Raw genomic sequence first — 20,907 nt, 5'->3', positions numbered from 1 at the left:
TTTGACCTTCACCCTATGGGACAGCATTCCATCATATAGTGGAGTTGTGCTGCCCATGTGGGGATGACATTCATGGTCAACCCATCTCTCTGACTACCTGCCTTCAAGCTGTTGCATTTTGCTTTTTCCTTCCTCACTTGATCATTTCTCTTTGTACCCTTTGCATCCCATCGTTATTTGATGTAACGAGGGCAGACCTCCTCCAGCTTGTTGGGCAGCTACCTCTCCCCTGTGAGCTGCTTGATGACTTTAATGCGCACCAGAACCTGTCGTAGAGGTGCCGTCTTGGCTGACTTTCTCAATCAACTTGACCTCCTATGTCTTAGCACAGCAGCACCCACATTCTTTTCAGACTCTATGCACACCTTTTCACATTTGGACCTCTCCTTCTGCACTGCCCAGCTTGCCGATAATCTCAAGTGGTCCATTCTCTGACACATACTCGAGCAACCATTTCCCACGTGCTATCCATTTGCTGATTCCTACCCCACCTACGTGCCACCTAAAAGGCTGCTTACTAAGGCTGACTGGAGCCTTTACTCCTCCATGGTGACCTTCAACGAACATTTCCCCAGTTGTGATGACCATGTAGAATATCTCACAAATATTATCCTTACCACCGCAGATCATTCCATTCCTCGCACTTCCTCTTTACCATGCCATGTCCCAGTCCTTGGTGGACTGAGGCAATTCACACACAGAGACGTGCTCTCTGCATTTTTAACAGTCATCCTATGATGGCAAACTGCATTCATTATAAACAGTTGCATGCACAATGTCGCTGTGTTCTTCAGAATAACAAAAAAGCTAGCTGGATTTCATTTACTAGTTCTCTTAACAGTTCCATACCCTCTTCTGTTGTACGGGCCAACCACTGAGTGCTCTCTGGGACCAAGATCCATACCCCAATTTTCTGGCCTGAGAGTAGCAGATGATGTCGTAATGGACCCTATTGCTATCTCCAACACCTTGGGCCACCATTTTGCAGAGATTTGGAGCACCTCCCAGTATCACCCTGCCTTCCTTCATCGGAAATGAGCAGAGGCAACATGGGTGATACCCTTCTCTTCTCAGAATTGTGAGTGTTATAGTGCTACCTTTACTGTGAGGGATCTAGATCATGGTGTCTCTACATCCCAATCCTCCACCCTGGGGCAAGACAATTTTCACTTTTAGATGTTGCACCACAATTCTCTTGCAGGCAGGCACTTTCTGTTTCATACGTACAACCACATCTGGGCAGAGGGCACAATTTCCAGATGTTGGCATGAAGCCACCATCATACCCATACCTAAGCCTGGTAAGGACGAACACCTACCTTTTAGCTACCACTACAGTGTAGATTTCAAGTGCGCCATTCTGCAGTTGACCATCTGCATGCCCTGTTTCCTTTAGGATTTTTTAAAAGATCAAGTTTTCAAGGTATGTGTGGGTTCTGCCTTGTCGGACACCTTTATCCAGGAAAACAATGTAACTCAGAGTTTTGTCCTGAGCATTGTCTCTCTCTGCTATCGCCATTAACCCAATAATGGCCTGTCTCCTGCTGGGCATCTTCGGCTCCCTATTTTTTGCCATCTATTGCAGTTCTCCACGGACTTGTCTCATTGAATGGCATCTTCAATGAGATCTCGATCGTCTTTACTCATGGAGCGTTGACAGTGGCTTTTGTTTCTCCACTAACAAAACTGTTTGTATGAATTTCTGGCATCGTCGTTGGTTTCTTCTGCTGTCTTTACATCTTCAGCCTGTTGCTCTTCTGTTTGTTGAAATTACAAAATTCCTGGGGCTCTTGCTCAATAGGAAACTTCCTTGGTCCTCTCATGTGTCTTACCTGTCAGTGCGCTGTATGGAGTTCCTCAATGTCCTATGTGTCCTCAGTGGTACTTTCTGGGGAGCAGGTCGAACCACCCCCATCTGTTTGTACCAGTCCCTACTCCGTTCGAAACTAGTCTGTTGGCGTTTTGTTTATGCATCTTGCACGTTCATCCCTCTTAACAATGTCTCAATACTACCCACCATTGTAGCATCCATTTGGCCACTGGCACCTTTTACACTAGCCCAGTTGAGAGTCTGTATGCAGAAGCTCCTGAACTACTGCTGCCCTACTGCTGTGACTTCCTCCTTAACAGATATGAATGCCCTTTATGTGTCATGCATGGGCACCCATCATATGCCTCCTTCGATGATTCCTGTGATCACCATTATGGGGCGCTTCCCTCTTGTCTGTTACCTCCTGGAGTTCTCTTATGGTTATTGCTCCAGTAGCTTAACTTCACGCTACCTGCCACTTTCCTGATGGGTGTAAACCCTTCACCACCTTGGCTTCGTGCGGCGGCCCATGTTCATTCACTTCCTAAGGACACTACTCTAGCCTTGCTCCATCACCTTCAGTTTCATGACCTTCGCACGGAACTTTGCAATAATACCTATGTTTACACTGATGGATCTCGCATTGGCACCGACTTTTTTCAGTACTGACATCTGGAACACCATTCAGTATTTACAGCAGATCTCTTCGCCCTGTATCAGGCCACGCAGTACATCCGGCGACACAGGCTTTTCAATTGCATCATCTGCTCAGACTCTCTCTATGCCCACCAAAGCCTCTGTGTGTTGTACACCATCCTCCCTTAGTGCCAGGAGTCTAGAAAAGCGATCACTTTCTCACTGTTAATGGAGCCGCTGTGATGTTTATGTAGGTTTATGCTTACGTCAGTCTGACAGGAAACAAGGGTGCTAACACTACTGCCAATGCTGCAGGCCTCGTACCTCAGCCTACTAGTTCTTACATTCCCTCCGATGGTCTCTCTGTTGCCATTTGTCAGCTGGTGGCATCACTTTGGCATCATCACTGGTCATCTCTTCATGGGAAGGAGGTCCGGGTTATTAAGCATCTACCAGTGGCTTGGGCAACCTCCTCTCGCCTTGAAGATGTCATTTTAGTTAGGTTGCATATCGGGCACTATCTTTTTAGCCATTGCCATTTGTTAAGTGGTGCTCCCCCACCACTTTGTACTCACTGTGCTCACCCTTTGATGGCCCACCATTTCCTTGTGGAAGGGCCTTTTGTTAACTGTTTACATTCTGGTGTGTGTTTGCGTTCTGAGTTATCTGCCATTTTAGCGAATGACGTGCGGGCTGTTGACCACATTCAATTTTTATCCATCATTGCAATATGGCGAATGCCATGTAATTTTTAGTTCAGTACCTCCACTTCTCAATGGTGTATTTTATAGACCTTTCACCACATCCCTGTTTTTATATCTCTTCTCTTCCGTCGATTAGAATTAACGTATAATCGTTTTTAACTCCTCTCTTTGTCTTTGTTGTTCTTCAGTTCTGATGTAGGCACATATGACCCTAGTTGTTTTTGCGCCCTAAAATAAAACAAAACAAACCAAACAAACAAAATTGTAAATCTCCAAAAGTTCTTCACTGATTGCTTCAAAATTTTGACACAACTTGCTTTCAAGTACATACATGTTTTTATATATCTGTTTTTTAATTTATATGATACATAAATAAATATGCAATGTATAAAGGGGAAACATTATTACTAAAAATTGTGATTAGCTCTTCACCAATTTACTTCAGATTTTTATGTAATACTGAAATGAACTTTTCAGTAGACTTGGGTTATATATAATAGTGAAATGTTGTTAGCAAATAGGAAAGTTGTATTTATGGTTAAAAATACTACCACTGATTGTGGATTTGCAGTAACAATAAACCAGGCTCGAGGAGAAGGATAGATGGAGAGAGGAATGGGGGGAAAAGACATAGAAAATGGAATGGTGGAGATAGACAGGGAGGGGAGGCAAGAGAAGATGGGGAGGGAGGGGGGAGGTGAAAGCTAGAGAGGAGGGACAGGAGGAGTTGGAGAGAGAACAGGGGGAGAAGAAGGTGGACACAGAAAGAGGGGGTGATGGACAAAGTAGGGGGGGGGGGGGAGAGCAGAAGGGAGGAGACTGACAGAGAGACGAGGCAGGAGAAGATGGAGAGAGAGTGGGAGGAGGTGATGGACAGGGAGGGGTGTAGAGAAGGAAGAGGAGGAGGTAGGGAGTGTGGGAGAGGAGATGGACCGGGGGTGGGGGGGGGGGGGGGGAGGAGAGAAGGAGGAGATGGGCAAAGAGAGGGTGAGATGAAGATGGACAGAGATAGGTGGAGGAGGACATTATGAAGTATACTCAATTACCATACATATTGGAAACAGTGATTTCTCGTTTCTTCGTTTTCCATTTAACCAGACTGAGCCAGAGCGACACATAATTGGGAACAGATAGTTAACTGTGGTATTATCTGAGCAAGCATTATTCCTTGTGATATTAAAGAGACTTTGGAGAAAAGAGAAACAGGAAATATCAAGAGCTTAGATTTCAAACTGGTACTAAACACAGAAGGGAAAGCTGAAAGGTGTGACGAATATCGAGGATCTGTACAAAGCTGCATCCACAGCACACACACAGTACCATGCCACAAATAAACACATGGCACAGACCAGGTCAGAACGGCACAGAATGGAGCAATGTGTATGTAGGTGTGCAACAGTGTTCCATTATGCCCACGTGTGTGTCAATAAATATGGAAAACAAAAAAGGACATCCAAATGGGGCACTCACAAATGAACAGTTCCTTTGCTGTACCAGTGCAATGTGAAACTTGTTCATTGTTGCACGAGTGGCAGGTTTGATATCCACGCTGTGGTGCACCAAACTTCCTTCCTAGGTTTTGTGCAGTGCAGTGTGGCTTGGCTGTTGTGGGCATGACTTAAGGGAAACAAACTTGAAGATAATATTGTAGATAGAGAAATAGGTGACGATGAGATGAGATGGGAGATATGGTATCACGAGAAGAATTCGACAGAGGAGTGTAAGTGGAGTAGACGACATTCCCTCATAATTACTGAGATCCTAGGAAGAGTCATGTATGACAGAACTACTCCACCTGGTGTGAAAGATTTATGAAACAGGCAAAACACCCTCTAACTTCAGAGGAATGTAATAATAGTAATTCCAAAGAAGGCAGGTGCTGAGAGCTGTGAATACTACTGAACCATCAGTTTAATGAATCGTATTTGCAAAATATTGTTGTGAATTATTTAAATAAGAATAGAAAAACTGGCAGAAGCCAATCTTGAGGAAAATCAGTTTGGGTTCTGGAGAAATGTAGGAATATGTGAGGCAGTATTGACTGTATGACTTACACTAAAAGGTAGTTGAAGAAAAACAAACCCTATATTTATAGCATTTGTAGATTTAAAGAAAGCTTTGGCACCGTGGGCTGCACTACACTATTTCAAATTTTGAAGGTAACGGAGATGAAATACAGGAACCGAAAAGTTATGTACAACTTCTGCAGAAACCAGACTGTTTATAAGTATAGAAGGATGTGTAAGGAGTGCAGTAGTCGAGAAGAGAGTGAGGCAAGTGGCCTATCCACTATGTTATTCAATCAGAATATTGTACCGTCAGTAAACGAAAAACGAAAAAATTTTTAAGGAAACTAAAATTCAGGGAGATGAAATTAGAACTTTGATTTTAGCCAGTAACGTAATTCTCTCAAGGCCGGCAAAGTACTTGAAAGATCAGTTGAACGGAATGGGTAGTGTCCTGAAAAAAGATTGCAAGGTGAATATCAGAAAAAGTAGAACAAACATAATGGAGTGTAGTAGAATGAAATCAGGTGATGTTGAAGTAATTAGATTAGAAAATGAGACACTTAAAGTAGTAAGTGAGTTTTGCTATTTAGGCAGTAAAAGACTGATGATGTAGAGAGGATATAAAAATTTGGACTGGCATGATAAGAAAAGTGTTTCTGAGAAATAGAAATTTGTTAACACTGATTTTGAATGTAAGTGTTGGGAAGTCTCTCCTGACGGTATTCGTCTCAAGTGTAGACTTGTATGGGAGTGAAACATGGGTGATAGGCACTTCATAAAAGAACAAAATACAAGCTTTTGACACAAGATGTTATATAACGATGCTGAAATGTAGATGAGCAGATCATACAACATATTACATGCTACTGAATCAAATCAGGGAAACAAAGAGCTATGGCACAACTTGATTAAAAGAAGAGACCAGTTGTCTAAGGATTGAAGGCAATTGGATTTGTCACCCATCACTATGAAATTTTCATCTGCTTTTGTGTGAGAATGTATCAGTTAATTCTTTTTCGTCTATGGGTCTTGAAGGTATATAAACTTGTGCTACTACGGTGGGTCTTGGCTCTGTGTTTCTATTGGCTGTGATAATGTGATCACTATTTTGTAGTATTTCACCTGTATTCCAGTTTTCTTATTCACTATTAGTCCTACTTTTATATTACCCATATTTGATTTAGTATTGATAACCCTGTATTCACTTGACCAAAAATAATTATCTTCTAACCTCAACATATCCATTTCTCTTTTCAAGTTCCCTTACCTTTCTACCCGATTAAGGAATCATTTCACATTCCACATTCTGATTCATAGAATGTCAAATTAGGATTTTCTAATGCTAAGGGGTGTAAGGGGTGCAGTAGTCGAGAAGAGAGAGAGAGGCAAGTGGCCTATGCACTATGTTATTCAATCAGAATATTGTACCGTCAGTACATTGTAGCTGCATGTTCTTGGCTAATATAATGGCAGTGATTTCCCCTTGCTTTCAGCCATTTGCAGTACCTAAATCTAGCAAGACCAAGTGTCCAATGTTGCATGGCAAGATCAGTAGTCAATCACCTAGATTGTTCCACTTGTAATTACTGTAAAGGCTGCTGCCCGTCTTCAGGAAACAAAAGTTTGGCTTCTTCACAGAATCCCATCCAATTTGGTTGCACATATGGTATGACGGTCTACTATATCTCAGACACACACGCCACACCACCACCACCACCACCACCACCACCACCACCACCACAGCAGGGTGCATGTTTCATTGGGGGGGGGGGGGGGGTAGTAATAAATGTAGAAAGGAATAGTTCACTAATTGTGTGCATATGGGGTTGGGGGGGGGGGGATATAGTGTATGACAGAATTTGGTGCTAGGCAATAATGTTACATGAGCTGCCCATGAAACTTCGTTTAGAAGCACACATTGAGTGAGATGGCACACTGGACGGACTCACATTTGGGAGGACAAACTCATGACCGGCCATCTTGATGCAGCTTTTCTGTGATTTCCCTACATTGATTAAAGCAAATGCTGGGATGGTTCCTTTGAAAGGGCATGGCCAATTTCCTTCTCCATCCTTTCCTAATCTGAGCTTGGTGCACCATCTCTAATGACATTGATGTTAACGGGACATTAAACCCAAATGTTCTTTTCTTCCTTCCTATAGCAGCACATTTCATTATACCTTTTTTATTCTTTTGTTTTGTTCGAATCTGTTGATACAACTAATTTTGTTTATTACTAAATCATACAATGTCTTGTCTTGAGTCATTTCCATACAAATTATCTTCTTTTTTTACTTTTTTTTTAAACAGCTGACTTTAGAAAATTTCATTTGTTAATCATGTCTTTGCTTACTATCTTGAACAAATTTGAAACAAATTGTAGCTATTTCTATTAAATGACCCATGAAGAATGATATTATGATATTGTTACAAGAGATTCTGCAAGTGTTTAAATTTTTTGAAATATTTATTATAACAATTTCAGATCCAATAAGTCACACTTTATTCCTAGTTTTAATTACATGTAATGATTATCTTTAGATCTGATTAATCTAAGGTGACCATATTTTTGGAAGCCTAAGCTGGGACCAACATGGGTGCCCATACAGGAGGGAAAGGGAGGCCACCCCCCACCACCACCACCACCACCACCACTGATGCAGTAACTACTCGCTACTCAGAATACAACAGCATTCTATAATTGTTATACTTTATTAAAGTTTGCACTGAAATAAGAACAGGTATCCAATGACAATATAAAAAATGTAATATAAAACATAAGACACATTCACAGTTACTGTATAATAACGATGCACCAAAATATTAAAAGTTAATAAAGTATTTGATTATATAACCTTATACAACCTTAAAAATTCAGTTGCTGATGCCCCCATATTTCTGTGATGAATGAATTTTATTTAACAAGCATTTACTTTCTTTTAAGTTTAGGAAATTGTAGAATTCTGAACAACTCTGTTTCAGGTTAATTTTAACAGTCAGAATTGATATCAGTCTCTATTTTCATTAGAGTTTTGTCAGATGTCCACATCATATTCATCAAAGAAAAGACACGCTCAACTGCTGCATTTGTGCCTGGAAGACACAAATTCCACAATCCTTGAAATATTCTCGTAAGGAATTTGTTTTGATGTGAAGAGCTGAAATGTATGTACCCAACACATATCAGTGTCTGTTTTCTCTACATTCCATTTGTTTTTTTTTTTCTGAGGGCTGACAAACTGCTGAATATTAACACACTCTTGAAATAATTCCTGCCTATTGATGTTACAGTTTGGCAGTATGTTTATGAGCGATTTGTGGCATTTTTATACCTCAGCCCATGTAGGTACATTGTAAAAAGAACCCATATGAAGTTCGAAAAGGCGTTAAAATGATCTGTCCACTGCTCAATGTATTGTGCTATGCTATGATAAAATTAGCGATGGTTTCAGTGAACTTAATAAAGTTTATGTCACCCCTCAGATTCAAGTTTGTTTGCTTAAAGCACTTCTTACAACATGTGACACGAATCTGGTTTTTCGTTCTTCTGTCATATTCACTTCCAATTCACGAAATGCTTCTCCAACCTCTGCATATGTAACATGCTGGCCTTCTATCTTCAATATTTCTGCATTGAAAGTTGATGCTTGATTATGTAAAAACATAAAGATGGCTTCAGAACATGTATCTCCTCTGTGCCAAAGACTGTATTCTCGCAAGTGTTGGCATTGGTGTGGAACGGCAGGAAAAGAACTAGCGGTGAGTGTGGTGGTTGTTTTTGTTGTTGTTGTTGTTGTTGTTGTGGTGGTCTTCAGTCCTGAGACTGGTTTGATGCAGCTCTCCATGCTACTCTATGCTGTGCAAGCTTCTTCATCTCCCAGTACCTACTGCAACCTACATCCTTCTGAATCTGTTTAGTGTATTCATCTCTCGGTCTCCCTCTACGATTTTTACCCTCCACGCTGCCCTCCAATGCTAAATTTGTGATCCCTTGATGCCTCAAAACATGTCCTACCAACCGATCCCTTCTTCTAGTCAAGTTGTGCCACAAACTTCTCTTCTCCCCAATACTATTCAATACCTCCTCATTAGTTACGTGATCTACCCACCTTATCTTCAGCATTCTTCTGTAGCACCACATTTCGAAAGCTTCTATTCTCTTCTTGTCCAAACTGGTTATCGTCCATGTTTCACTTCCATACATGGCTACACTCCATACAAATACTTTCAGAAACGACTTCCTGACACTTAAATCTATACTCGATGTTAACAAATTTCTCTTCTTCAGAAACGATTTCCTTGCCATTGCCAGTCTACATTTCATATCCTCTCTACTTCGACCATCATCAGTTATTTTACTCCCTAAATAGCAAAACTCCTTTACTACTTTAAGTGTCTCATTTCCTAATCTAATCCCCTCAGCATCACCCGATTTAATTTGACTACATTCCATTATCCTCGTTTTGCTTTTGTTGATGTTCATCTTATATCCTCCTTCCAAGACACTGTCCATTCCGTTCAACTGCTCTTCCAAGTCCTTTGCTGTCTCTGACAGAATTACAATGTCATCGGCGAACCTCAAAGTTTTTATTTCTTCTCCATGGATTTTAATACCTACTCCGAATTTTTCTTTTGTTTCTTTCACTGCTTGCTCAATATACAGATTGAATAACATCGAGGAGAGGCTACAACCCTGTCTCACTCCTTTCCCAACCACTGCTTCCCTTTCATGGCCCTCGACTCTTATAACTGCCATCTGGTTTCTGTACAAATTGTAAATAGCCTTTCGCTTCCTGTATTTTACCCCTGCCACCTTCAGAATTTGAAAGAGAGTATTCCCGTTAACGTTGTCAAAAGCTTTCTCTAAGTCTACAAATGCTAGAAACGTAGGTTTGCCTTTTCTTAATCTTTCTTCTAAGATAAGTCGTAAGGTTAGTATTGCCTCACGTGTTCCAACATTTCTACGGAATCCAAACTGATCTTCCCCGAGGTCCGCTTCTACCAGTTTTTCCATTCGTCTGTAAAGAATTCGCGTTAGTATTTTGCAGCTGTGACTTATTAAACTGATAGTTCGGTAATTTTCACATCTGTCAATACCTGCTTTCTTTGGGATTGGAATTATTATATTCTACTTGAAGTCTGTGGGTATTTCGCCTGTCTCATACATCTTGCTCACCAGATAGTATAGTTTTGTCATGACTGACTCTCCCAAGGCCATCAGTAGTTCTAATGGAATGTTGTCTACTCCCGGGGCCTTGTTTCGACTCAGGTCTTTCAGTGCTCTGTCAAACTCTTCACGCAGTATCTTATCCCCCATTTCATCTTCATCTACATCCTCTTCCATTTCCATAATATTGTCCTCAAGTACATCGCCCTTGTATAAACACTCTATATACTCCTTCCACCTTTCTGCCTTCCCTTCTTTGCTTAGAACTGGGTTGCCATCTGAGCTCTTGATATTCATACAAGTGGTTCTCTTCTCTCCAAAGGTCTCTTTAATTTTCCTGTAGGCAGTATCTATCTTACCCCTAGTGAGACAAGCCTCTACATCCTTACATTTGTCCTCTAGCCATCCCTGCTTAGCCATTTTGCACTTCCTGTCGATCTCATTTTTGAGACGTTTGTATTCCTTTTTGCCTGCTTCATTTACTGCATTTTTATATTTTCTCCTTTCATCAATTAAATTCAATATTTCTTCTGTTACCCAAGGATTTCTACTAGCCCTCGTCTTTTTACCTACTTGATCCTCTGCTGCCTTCACTACTTCATCCCTCAGAGCTACCCATTCTTCTTCTACTGTATTTCTTTCCCCCATTCCTGTCAATTGTTCCCTTATGCTCTCCCTGAAACTCTGTACAACCTCTGGTTTAGTCAGTTTATCCAGGTCCCATCTCCTTAAATTTCCGCCTTTTTGCAGTTTCTTCAGTTTCAATCTGCAGTTCATAACCAATAGATTGTGGTCAGAGTCCACATCTGCCCCTGGAAACGTCTTACAATTTAAAACCTGGTTCCTAAATCTCTGTCTTACCATTATGTAATCTATCTGATACCTTTTAGTATCTCCAGGATTCTTCCAGGTATACAACCTTCTTTCATGATTCATGAACCAAGTGTTAGCTATGATTAAGTTATGCTCTGTGCAAAATTCTACCAGGCGGCTTCCTCTTTCATTTCTTCCCCCCAATCCATATTCACCTACTATGTTTCCTTCTCTCCCTTTTCCTACTGACGAATTCCAGTCACTCGTGACTATTAAATTTTCCTCTCCCTTCACTACCTGAATAATTTCTTTTATCGCGTCATACATTTCATCAGTTTCTTCATCATCTGCAGAACTAGTTGGCATATAAACTTGTGCTACTGTAGTAGGCATGGGCTTTGTGTCTATCTTGGCCACAATAATGCGTTCACTATGCTGTTTGTAGTAGCTAACCCGCACTCCTATATTTTTATTCATTATTAAACCTATTCCGCATTACCCCTATTTGATTTTGTATTTATAACCCTGTAATCACCCGACCAAAAGTCTTGTTCCTCCTGCCACCGAACTTCACTAATTCCCACTATATCTAACTTTAACCTATCCATTTCCCTTTTTAAATTTTCTAACCTACCTGCCCGATTAAGGGATCTGACATTCCACGCTCCGATCCGTAGAATGCCAGTTTTCTTTCTCCTGATAACGAGTGTGGTAGTTCTTTCAAATGTTCTAGTGTATAGTAAAAAGAATTTTCAGTGGTTCAGGATGGCAAAAAAAGAACTGGTTCAGGACAAAAAAATTGGGAACCTCTGCTTTAAGACATATTAACAGTTTAAAAAAAAAAGCCTTTATTTCCATTACCTTTTGTGAGACACAGTACACATTTTTCACCTGAAACTAAAATATTTGTGTGAAATTTTGTATGGACTTTTCTCTTACTGTATTCCAAGTAGGAAAATAAAAATTCTGTTTCACCACGTCCAGATGACTTACTATACCTGTTCCTGCCGCCCACAATCTGTAAGTTACACATATTTGCTACGAATGTTCTCGTGTCTAGCTGTATGCAGAAACTCGTTTCCTACAAGTTAACTCGCAGTTGGCACCAGTGGTCAGTTTATTCGTACGAGATAACTCATAGTTGGCAGGCAATATGTTAAGCTCTACAATCTGGCACTACGTAACTTGATGTAGCTCTTTACTTAAAATGTAGCTAGTGAAATTTGAACTGCTGTACAAACTTCCATGGAACATAGCTAAGAACTTTTCTGATTAAACCTGCTGCCAAATAAAAAACCTGCATTAAAATTGGACCTTTCATTTGGAAGTTATGATGCCACTGTCATGCGCACACACAAACACACTTTAAACTTGTACCACCCCCGAGTCGCCAGTTAGTAAGGAAAAAAGTGTAGTAATAGTCTACAGCTCTGGCATCTGTACATCACATCCAAAAAGAAGAGCCCACTTCAGTCTGCGTGGGTGTGTCATATATCACAATTGAAAAAACTTGTTGCACTCTGAGAGATGATCCATGGTAATTGAGGGCTAATTAAAAGCAAAGTTACCACAGTGTTTATGAAACCAAAATATGAATATGTTTCTTACCTCTTTTGAAGTTCGGAACTGAAAATGCAGTGACATTTGGGCATTGCAAAACTGACTGCAATCTGTATGCGCTGCAATACTCATGCCAACAAAACAATCACGAAAGGGCTACCACTAGGGAAATCTAGCTCAGTAACACCAACTTCAGTGGAAGTATTATTGAAGGTCTTGAACATGAACGCGTCAGCAGCCAAGTTGTGTAAACTTTAGGTTTGGGATATGATATGGAAATAAAGTGGAAAACACTGTTACAATGCTAAAAATGTGAGAAGTGACATTTTGAAACATCCCATGATTGGGACTTGGATTTGATTTGTAAAAACCAGAATATCTACACATCCCGGCTGAACCCGGTTGGGACAGGGGGACAGGACTCCAAAAACTGGAACTGTCTTGGCCAAATCGGGACATCTGGTCACTTTCATTAATCACAAGTTGTTAAAAGTCAAACTTCTTTGACACTTGAGTGGGAATGCCTGGTGTAACGTGCACCAGCCACAAATAACATTGCCTTGCACCATTCCATTGTTGTTGTACAATTGCATGCCTGTACTTATTTCATCGTCATTCATGTGACCAGCAGTAATATGAAAATAAACATTGAAATGGGTGACAAAAAATTTACAATCCATGCAAGAAAATGACCCAGATTCGGGCTAGCAGTGCAATCCGACAATGAGGCAGTTGTCTATGACATCATGAGTAATTGAACAAGTGTTTAGCAGGAATCTGATGCAACAATGTTGTTTAATGGTCCAGGGAGGACATTGCTGTGAGGTAACACTTGAACACAGGAGCTGAGTGATATAATGAAAGTTTGTTTTGTTATTGTTTAATTAAGCAGTGATTTAGCTCATATAATACAAGTTTATTTTATCATTGTTTAATTAAACCAAGATTAAACTGTAATTTCACTCATACATTTTTGCCTTGATAACATGAAGACAGCTATTCTTAGACATGTAAAAATTATGAGTCGTGTCTGCTCGTGTTACGAAAAATCGGCACGCCTGCTTGAGTGTTAAAAAGAACATAGTGAAAGCTGTAAAGTAAGGGCAACAACACAATAGTACACCTATGACAACATTCTGTAGCTTCTAGCATTTTAATAAATGACAGGGACTTTTGTCACAGGTGTACTATTGTGCTGTTGCCTTTATTTTACAGCTTCCACTGTTTTTTTTTTATTTTTTTTTTTTTATTAAGAAGTTTGACTTTTCACAATTCATGATGAATCAGATCTGAAGATGATCATTACATGTGATCAAAACTAGTTATCAAGTTGACTGATTGTGACTCAGGCTGTTTTGATAAATATTATAAAAATGTTTTGTTTTTGTATGCTCATTGCAGTATACATTGGCCTCTGGAGTGCATGAAGTACATTATGCTTAGTTATTTTAAGTGAATTGCAATTCAGATATTTAAATTTCTAAACTGTCATCTTGGTACATTACCCTGTCATTTTTTTTTTCCTTCCAGGCTGTACGAGTCATATAAGCGAGTCCAAAAAGTAAACCAAAATTTGGAAGATAAATTATTAAGAATTGTTGATAAATGTGAAACAGAGAAAAATGCTTTAGTTCGTGAAGTTGCTTCATTAAATCAACAACTTACGGACGCAAGAGTCAAAGTGAATTACCTGCAAAATGAAAATGTAAGTATGTTGTGAACTGTCATTTCATTACCTTTATCATTCATGAACTTGGATGTCATGTAGTAAAATTGACATGATTAGTGGGTAATGTGAGAATGGTAAGGCTAGATGAAGTGTACTGGGACTTGGATTCAACACAAGAAAAGATGAATGGAGAAGTTATTTAAGAAAACGAAAGTATGGAGAAGCTTTGTGTCATTTGAATATCCCTCTAGGCTCTTATAGTTAAGGTAAAGGAACAATCTGCATTACAAGACTTGTAAATGTTGTTATGTGATTCAAGCGTGTGTGGGGGTGGGGCCGCAGGCGCGGGCATGTCTGCGGGCGATTGTGTCTCCATGTCCTCAGGACAAGTCATAGACATTTTCTCTGGTGTTTTGACAGATATTTTCAATTCACTTTTGCAATGTGTAGAAATAGTCATCTGAAACAAATAGTGCTCATCATGTGTTTCAGGCAACGCGCCGTGATAACAGAAATTTACGGTTTGTTTCATGTTGTAATAAAATGTTTTTCTTAAAGTGGGATTTTTATTGGCCATTTAATAGAACTGTTCCAAATCAGTGTGTTCACGATGACAGTAAAACATTAAGAGTATTAATTATGACAGCAGTGATTAAGCAGTGCTGTTGCATGGTAGTAGTACATACAGGGCAAAATGGGCAAGGAATCTTTAGTTATTATTTATTTGCCACTGATGATGAAATATCATCATAATTTTATCTTGGAACTCTTCCATTTGGCTCCTTTTGCATACAAAATATTGGGAAATAAATAAATAAATGAATAAATAAATAACAAAAACTGTTTTGCATCAAGGTGGACTCGCAGCTCCCATATTGAAGTTTCATATCACATCCCAGCAAGAAAAATGACACAAGTCAAAAAACCGCAATTTTTAGTTTGTCACTGAAAAATATGTGTGAAGTACTCCAGTGTGCACAAAAAATATGATGTAAATTACTGCTAATGATTTTTACTTGAAATTTAAAGGAAGCTTATACTATTCCAATTTAAGTTTTATAGAGTTAATTCAAATTGGACTTTTCTTAAGTATTGCATTGCTGATTTATGTTACTCTTTGTGCCAGGGTGTGATAAGTAAATAATGATAGTGTAGTCAAATTAAAGGATACAACTACCATGCTAAATAATAAAATCAGTATTGTCCATATCAGATGGAAGATGATGATGATGATGATGATGATGATGATTATTGGTTTGTGGGGCACTTGACTGCACGGTTATCAGTGCCCGTACGATTTCCCAACCTTTGCTCAGTCCAATTTAGCCACTTTTGTGGATGATGATGAAATGATGAGGACAGCACAAACACCCAATCATCTCGAGGCAGGTGAAAATCCCTGACCCCGCCGGGAATCGAACCCGGGACCCCATGCTTGTAGATGAAAGAGAACAGCCCCAATCTTAAATATAAAATCAACAGTGTCTATATCATAGAACTCTTTTGTATTGCAATTTTGTCATATGATGACATGGTTGGACACCGTGGCTGTTATTTGAAGACAAATGCTGGTGGTTTTGAGACAGCAACCAGCCACAAATTTATTTTGAGTTCCTTTATTCAAAAAGTACCTTTACTGGTTTTGAATTATTAAGATTCATCATCAGACGGCTTTCATGCTTTGATTAGAATATGTGCTGTGTTTATGCACTCGCATGCAAGACAAATAAACTGATAATGAAACAACTACAAACAAATAATAGCCACTAAAATGCTGAACTTAAAGATTTTAAAAATATTAACAGCAAACTAACTGAAAGTAAAGCACTCATAGTAAAGGTTGACAAAGGGAATTCTTTAATCGTAATGCATGAAAGAGAATCCTACAATAAAATTCCAAACTAAACTCCATGAGATACTACAGAAATGTACCTTTTTACTGAACAAATATGAAGTATGTAACTGTATATCAATGAATCCCTCAGCACCAAAACTGCGTGCACAGCCAAAAGTTCATAAAGAAAATTGTCCCATTTGCCCGATTGTTAACCCAAGAAACAGCTCAGCATACACCATAAGCTGTAATCTAAAAGACCTCATTACCAAATACTATAAATTTTAAAATAACTGCACCATACATAACACACATGAACTCATAAGCTTAAAGACATCCACATCCCACCAAAAGCTAAATTAGCATCACTAGACATAGTCAACCTATACACAAAAATCCCTGTCAAAGAGACTATTAACATTATAAGAAACAATCTGCTTAGATATAAGAAAATTAGTATTGCAGAGGTCTATGAACTCACAGAAATACTTACACGTAGTCTAGAGCATAATTACTTTAGCTTCAACAACAAGCTGTACCAACGACATGATGGGAAGTAGCTTGGCTGGGATATTGGCTGATATTTACATCAACCATATAGAACAAAAATTTTTGTCAACCAACCAGCACATCTCAAACAAAATTATCTACTACAGAAGATATGTTGATGAAACAATCGTGCTTTTTGATTGTACAAACAATGAAATTGATACATTAGCAGCAGATCCAAACAAAATGCACAAAAATATTAAATTAACAGTTGAACATGAAACTAATAAAAGCATTAACTTTCTTGACTTGAAGATATGTAATAGTAACCATAAACATCAATTTAGCATTTACAGAAAACCTACCATCACAGATGTGAGTATTGACAACTCATCGTGCCACCCTTGCCAACAAAAAATGGCGTATTTCGAAGCCATGGTACATTGAATTAAAAAAGTACCAATGAGTGACCCAGACCAACAAAGTGAAATAAATATAATTAAAACAGTTGCTCATAATAATGGATATAAACCCATAATAATAGAAAAATTCCACAACAAAATGCAAACAAGAAACACAGTTCCCATAAACAGCAATCCACACAACATGCACTCCAAACCCATTCAGTATGCCACAGAAGCCAAACCTAAATATGCTGCTCTCCCATACTATTTACATTTTAGGATAACTAATCAGTAAAAAGCACAGCACATATTCTAATGAAAGCATGAAAGCCTTCTGACAATGAATTATAATGATTCGAAACTGGTAATGGTACTTTTTGAATAAAGGAACTAAAAATAAATTTGTGGCTGGTTGCTGTCTCAGCACCATCAACATTTGTCTTTTGTATTGTAATATGAGTTTTTCATTAGCCAGTAATACAGTTCTATTTTGAAATTTTTAAATGGCAAAGAACAAGCAGAGAGGGGAAACGACGTAAAAATTTTGAAGACATTCACTTCGTTAGTTTTCTGTTCTTGGTAGTCTGTGCCTTGGAATGTCAGTCTTTGCCTTATTTCTATTGTCATGCTTGTGAATTTCTTCTGCGGCAATGCATTCTTATGCTGCTCCAGGTAAAAGGTGCAGAGACGTAGACATAAAAAATTTACAACTTTTAGAATTTGAAACTTTGTAAAAACGAAGGTGACAGAGCTCCATAGGACCAGTCTTCCATATTATAAATTTTTTTAAACATGAAGGGAGTACCCTCATTTAATTTGGCCTTATGACATGTGAGTGAAAGAGCCCAAAATAGGTCATAGAGAGATGGTTACTACTAACTATATCTTTCCACATGATGTAGGACATCGAGAGATCTTTTTGCAAACTTGGTCTTTAATATGTATTCCTAAAAGATGACACATTTATTTTTATACTCTTAAACAATTCTAACGTAAGCTTTTGGGTTTTGTCTGTATTACAAACCAGTTTTATTTGCATCACACCAATTTAATGTTGGATATCGTTACACTGAGTAAGTAAAGTTGTGTCTTCAGCATAATAGATCTACAGTAGTGGCGTTTATTGTGGACACTTTCTATAGATTCATTGAATATTGCATTCAGGAGTTTATTTTAGTTGAAATGTATACTACTATGAAAATTGCCAGAAGTCATGCCTTAGTGTCCAGTATTTGAAAATTAAAGTTCAGATATACAAACTTATTGTGAAAAGGAAAGTTGCTGCTCACCATATAGCAGAGATGCTGAGTTGCAGATAGACACAACAAAAAGCACACGCGCATGCGCAAATGCAAATGCGACTCACACACGACTGCAGTCTCAGACAACTGAAACCACACACCTGAGACTGCAGTCGTGTGTGAGAGGCGCACGCGCACGCGTGTGTGTGTGTGTGTGTGTGTGTGTGTGTGTGTGTGTGTGTGTTTTCTTTTTGTTGTGCCTATCTGCGACTCAGCGTCTCCGTTATGTAGTGGGTAGCAACTTTTCTTTTCATAATATCGTTACATTCCATCCTGGATTTTCCATTGTTTAATATAAAAGCTTAATTATAAGTATTTAAAAGCAAACAAAATACTTACAACCCAACAATTACAGAAAGTTACAAATTACTTGGCACAAAAGTTATTGCTTGATCACTGTATTGACTTGGTGTGGCACTGAGTCCACCAAATGTCAAAGACCTACTAATTCGATCAGTTTGAGCCACAGATTGATAATAGCCTCTAGGAGCTCCCTCTAGTTGTTGGGATTCCATCATGAAACCATCATTTTAAGCCTTGACAGCCCGTTCTCATTTGGATTGAGGTCAGGACTGTTTCTGGCCAAGCCAGCACACTAATTTGGTAGTCATTGAACCATTTTGTATTGATTTTCATGGTATGACGTGGTTCACTGTCTTCCCAGTCTCACTATGTCCATTCACTATGTGTAATGCCCATTGTGCATATTTCTGCCTCTGTATTTTGTTCAAATAAGGCTTCTTCCTTGAAGTCCTCACTTATAAAACATTTCCAAAAAGTTACTGGCTGATGGTTTGATCCAGATACTTCAACCCCTGAAGTCTTCAAGATAGCATTGATGTCTTTTATGGTACATTGATGATCTTACTGAGAAAGACGACAGGTTCTATCACAGTTTTGATTAGTCAGTATTGGTTTTCTGCTGGTTCTTGGAGCAGTTTTGATTGATCCTGTTACTTCATAGCAGTTGCAGGCTTTCCTCACACCTGACTTTGCAGCATATCCACCCAACTTTTTTGCTTTTTCTGCATCGTATAACCTTCTTTACAGAGTGGTACTGCCTTAATCCATTTACTTGGTGATCAGTCACCACATTTCTGTACAAGAGACGTTGTTTTCAATCCATCGTCCACCTCAACTCAACTCTCTCTAAAGAAACTGTAAACACCAACAACAACAATGTATTGCTACTACTGGAGTTACAACAATGATCAGAACACTTCCTATCACTGCATAAAATAATATTAACATGCTTCCCATGATTGATTTGTTGGAGCAGAACAAATTGAAAAAAACTGCACTAGCAGACAAGAGTGAAGTTGTTTAATCATTGACAGTTAAGTCATTTTTTTAATAATAATTATAACATCACAGTCTCTAAAAATGATAAATATTCAGCAGGAGATACCATAAAAAAATAAGACCATAATTTATTAATTAAGTATATCAATACTTCGTTACATCTCATGATGTTAAAATGAGCAATCATTTCAACAAAGTGTCCAGAATTAACGCCATTACTGTACATGCAAGACCTGTGCATACATTCTCTCACCACCATCACCTAGTCCAGTCTGATCACAGGCATCACTTATCTCATCAAAGGCAGGGCCACCTGTGAAAGCAGTCACCTGATCTACAAACTAAGCTGCAACAACTGTACTGATTTTTATGTGGTGTGACAGCCAACAAGCCATGTCCGCATGAATGGCCACAGACACACTGTGGCCAAGAGACTCCTGGACCATCGAGTTGCTAAACAAGCTGCCTATCACAACATGCTTCACTTCACTTCTACCTACCATCACCAGCATTTCTGAACTGTGCAATAGCAGAATCACTCTGCAATATAGCCTACATTCCCATAGCCCCCCTGGCCTCAACCTTTGCTAGTCCCTGTCCTTCACCCACCTATCCCCTCCCCTGCTGCCATTCCAGCACTACACAGCCCTCTGTCCTACGACTGTGCCCATTAACAATATTGTGAGAAGGAAAGTTGCTACTCACCGTATAGCGGATGCTGAACCGCAGATAGGCACACCAGAAAGATGTTCACACTTAAAGCTTTCGGCCAGTGGCCTTTGTCAACAACAACACACACACACACACACACACACACACACACACACACACACACACACAACTGCAGTCTCAGGCAACTGAAACCACACAGTTGTCAGTTGGCCGAGACTACAGTTGTGTGAGTGGGTTGCGTGCGTGCGTGTGCGTGTGCGCGTGCGCGCGTATTTATACTGTTGACAAAGGCCATTGGCCAAAAGGTTTAAGTATCTGCGACTCAGCATCTCCACTAGTGTGTGTGTGTGTGTGTGTGTGTGTGTGTGTGTGTGTGTGTGTGTGCGTGCGTGCGTGCGTGCGCGTGCGTGCGCGTGCGTATTTATACTGTTGACAAAGGCCATTGGCCAAAAGGTTTAAGTATCTGCGACTCAGCATCTCCACTAAATGGTGAATAGCAACTTCCCTTCTCATAATACTGTTACATTCCATCCTGGAT

At 39.4% G+C, this 20,907-nt stretch overlaps 1 protein-coding gene across 2 annotated transcripts in view; it reads left to right on the top strand.

Moving 5' to 3' along the window:
* Positions 1-20,907, top strand: part of LOC124798527 — a 133,354-nt gene that overhangs the window by 46,686 nt on the left and 65,761 nt on the right. For both annotated transcript variants that reach the window (XM_047261974.1, XM_047261973.1), the window contains exon 4: positions 14,229-14,403. In XM_047261974.1, the coding sequence (XP_047117930.1) occupies positions 14,229-14,403 (175 nt within the window). The remainder of the gene's footprint in view (positions 1-14,228; positions 14,404-20,907) is intronic.

This window comes from Schistocerca piceifrons, chromosome 5, assembly GCF_021461385.2.
Source record: "Schistocerca piceifrons isolate TAMUIC-IGC-003096 chromosome 5, iqSchPice1.1, whole genome shotgun sequence".
NCBI lineage: Eukaryota > Metazoa > Arthropoda > Insecta > Orthoptera > Acrididae > Schistocerca > Schistocerca piceifrons.
The sequence above is the reverse complement of the archived record's forward strand: the minus strand, read 5'-3'. Positions and strand labels throughout refer to the sequence as shown.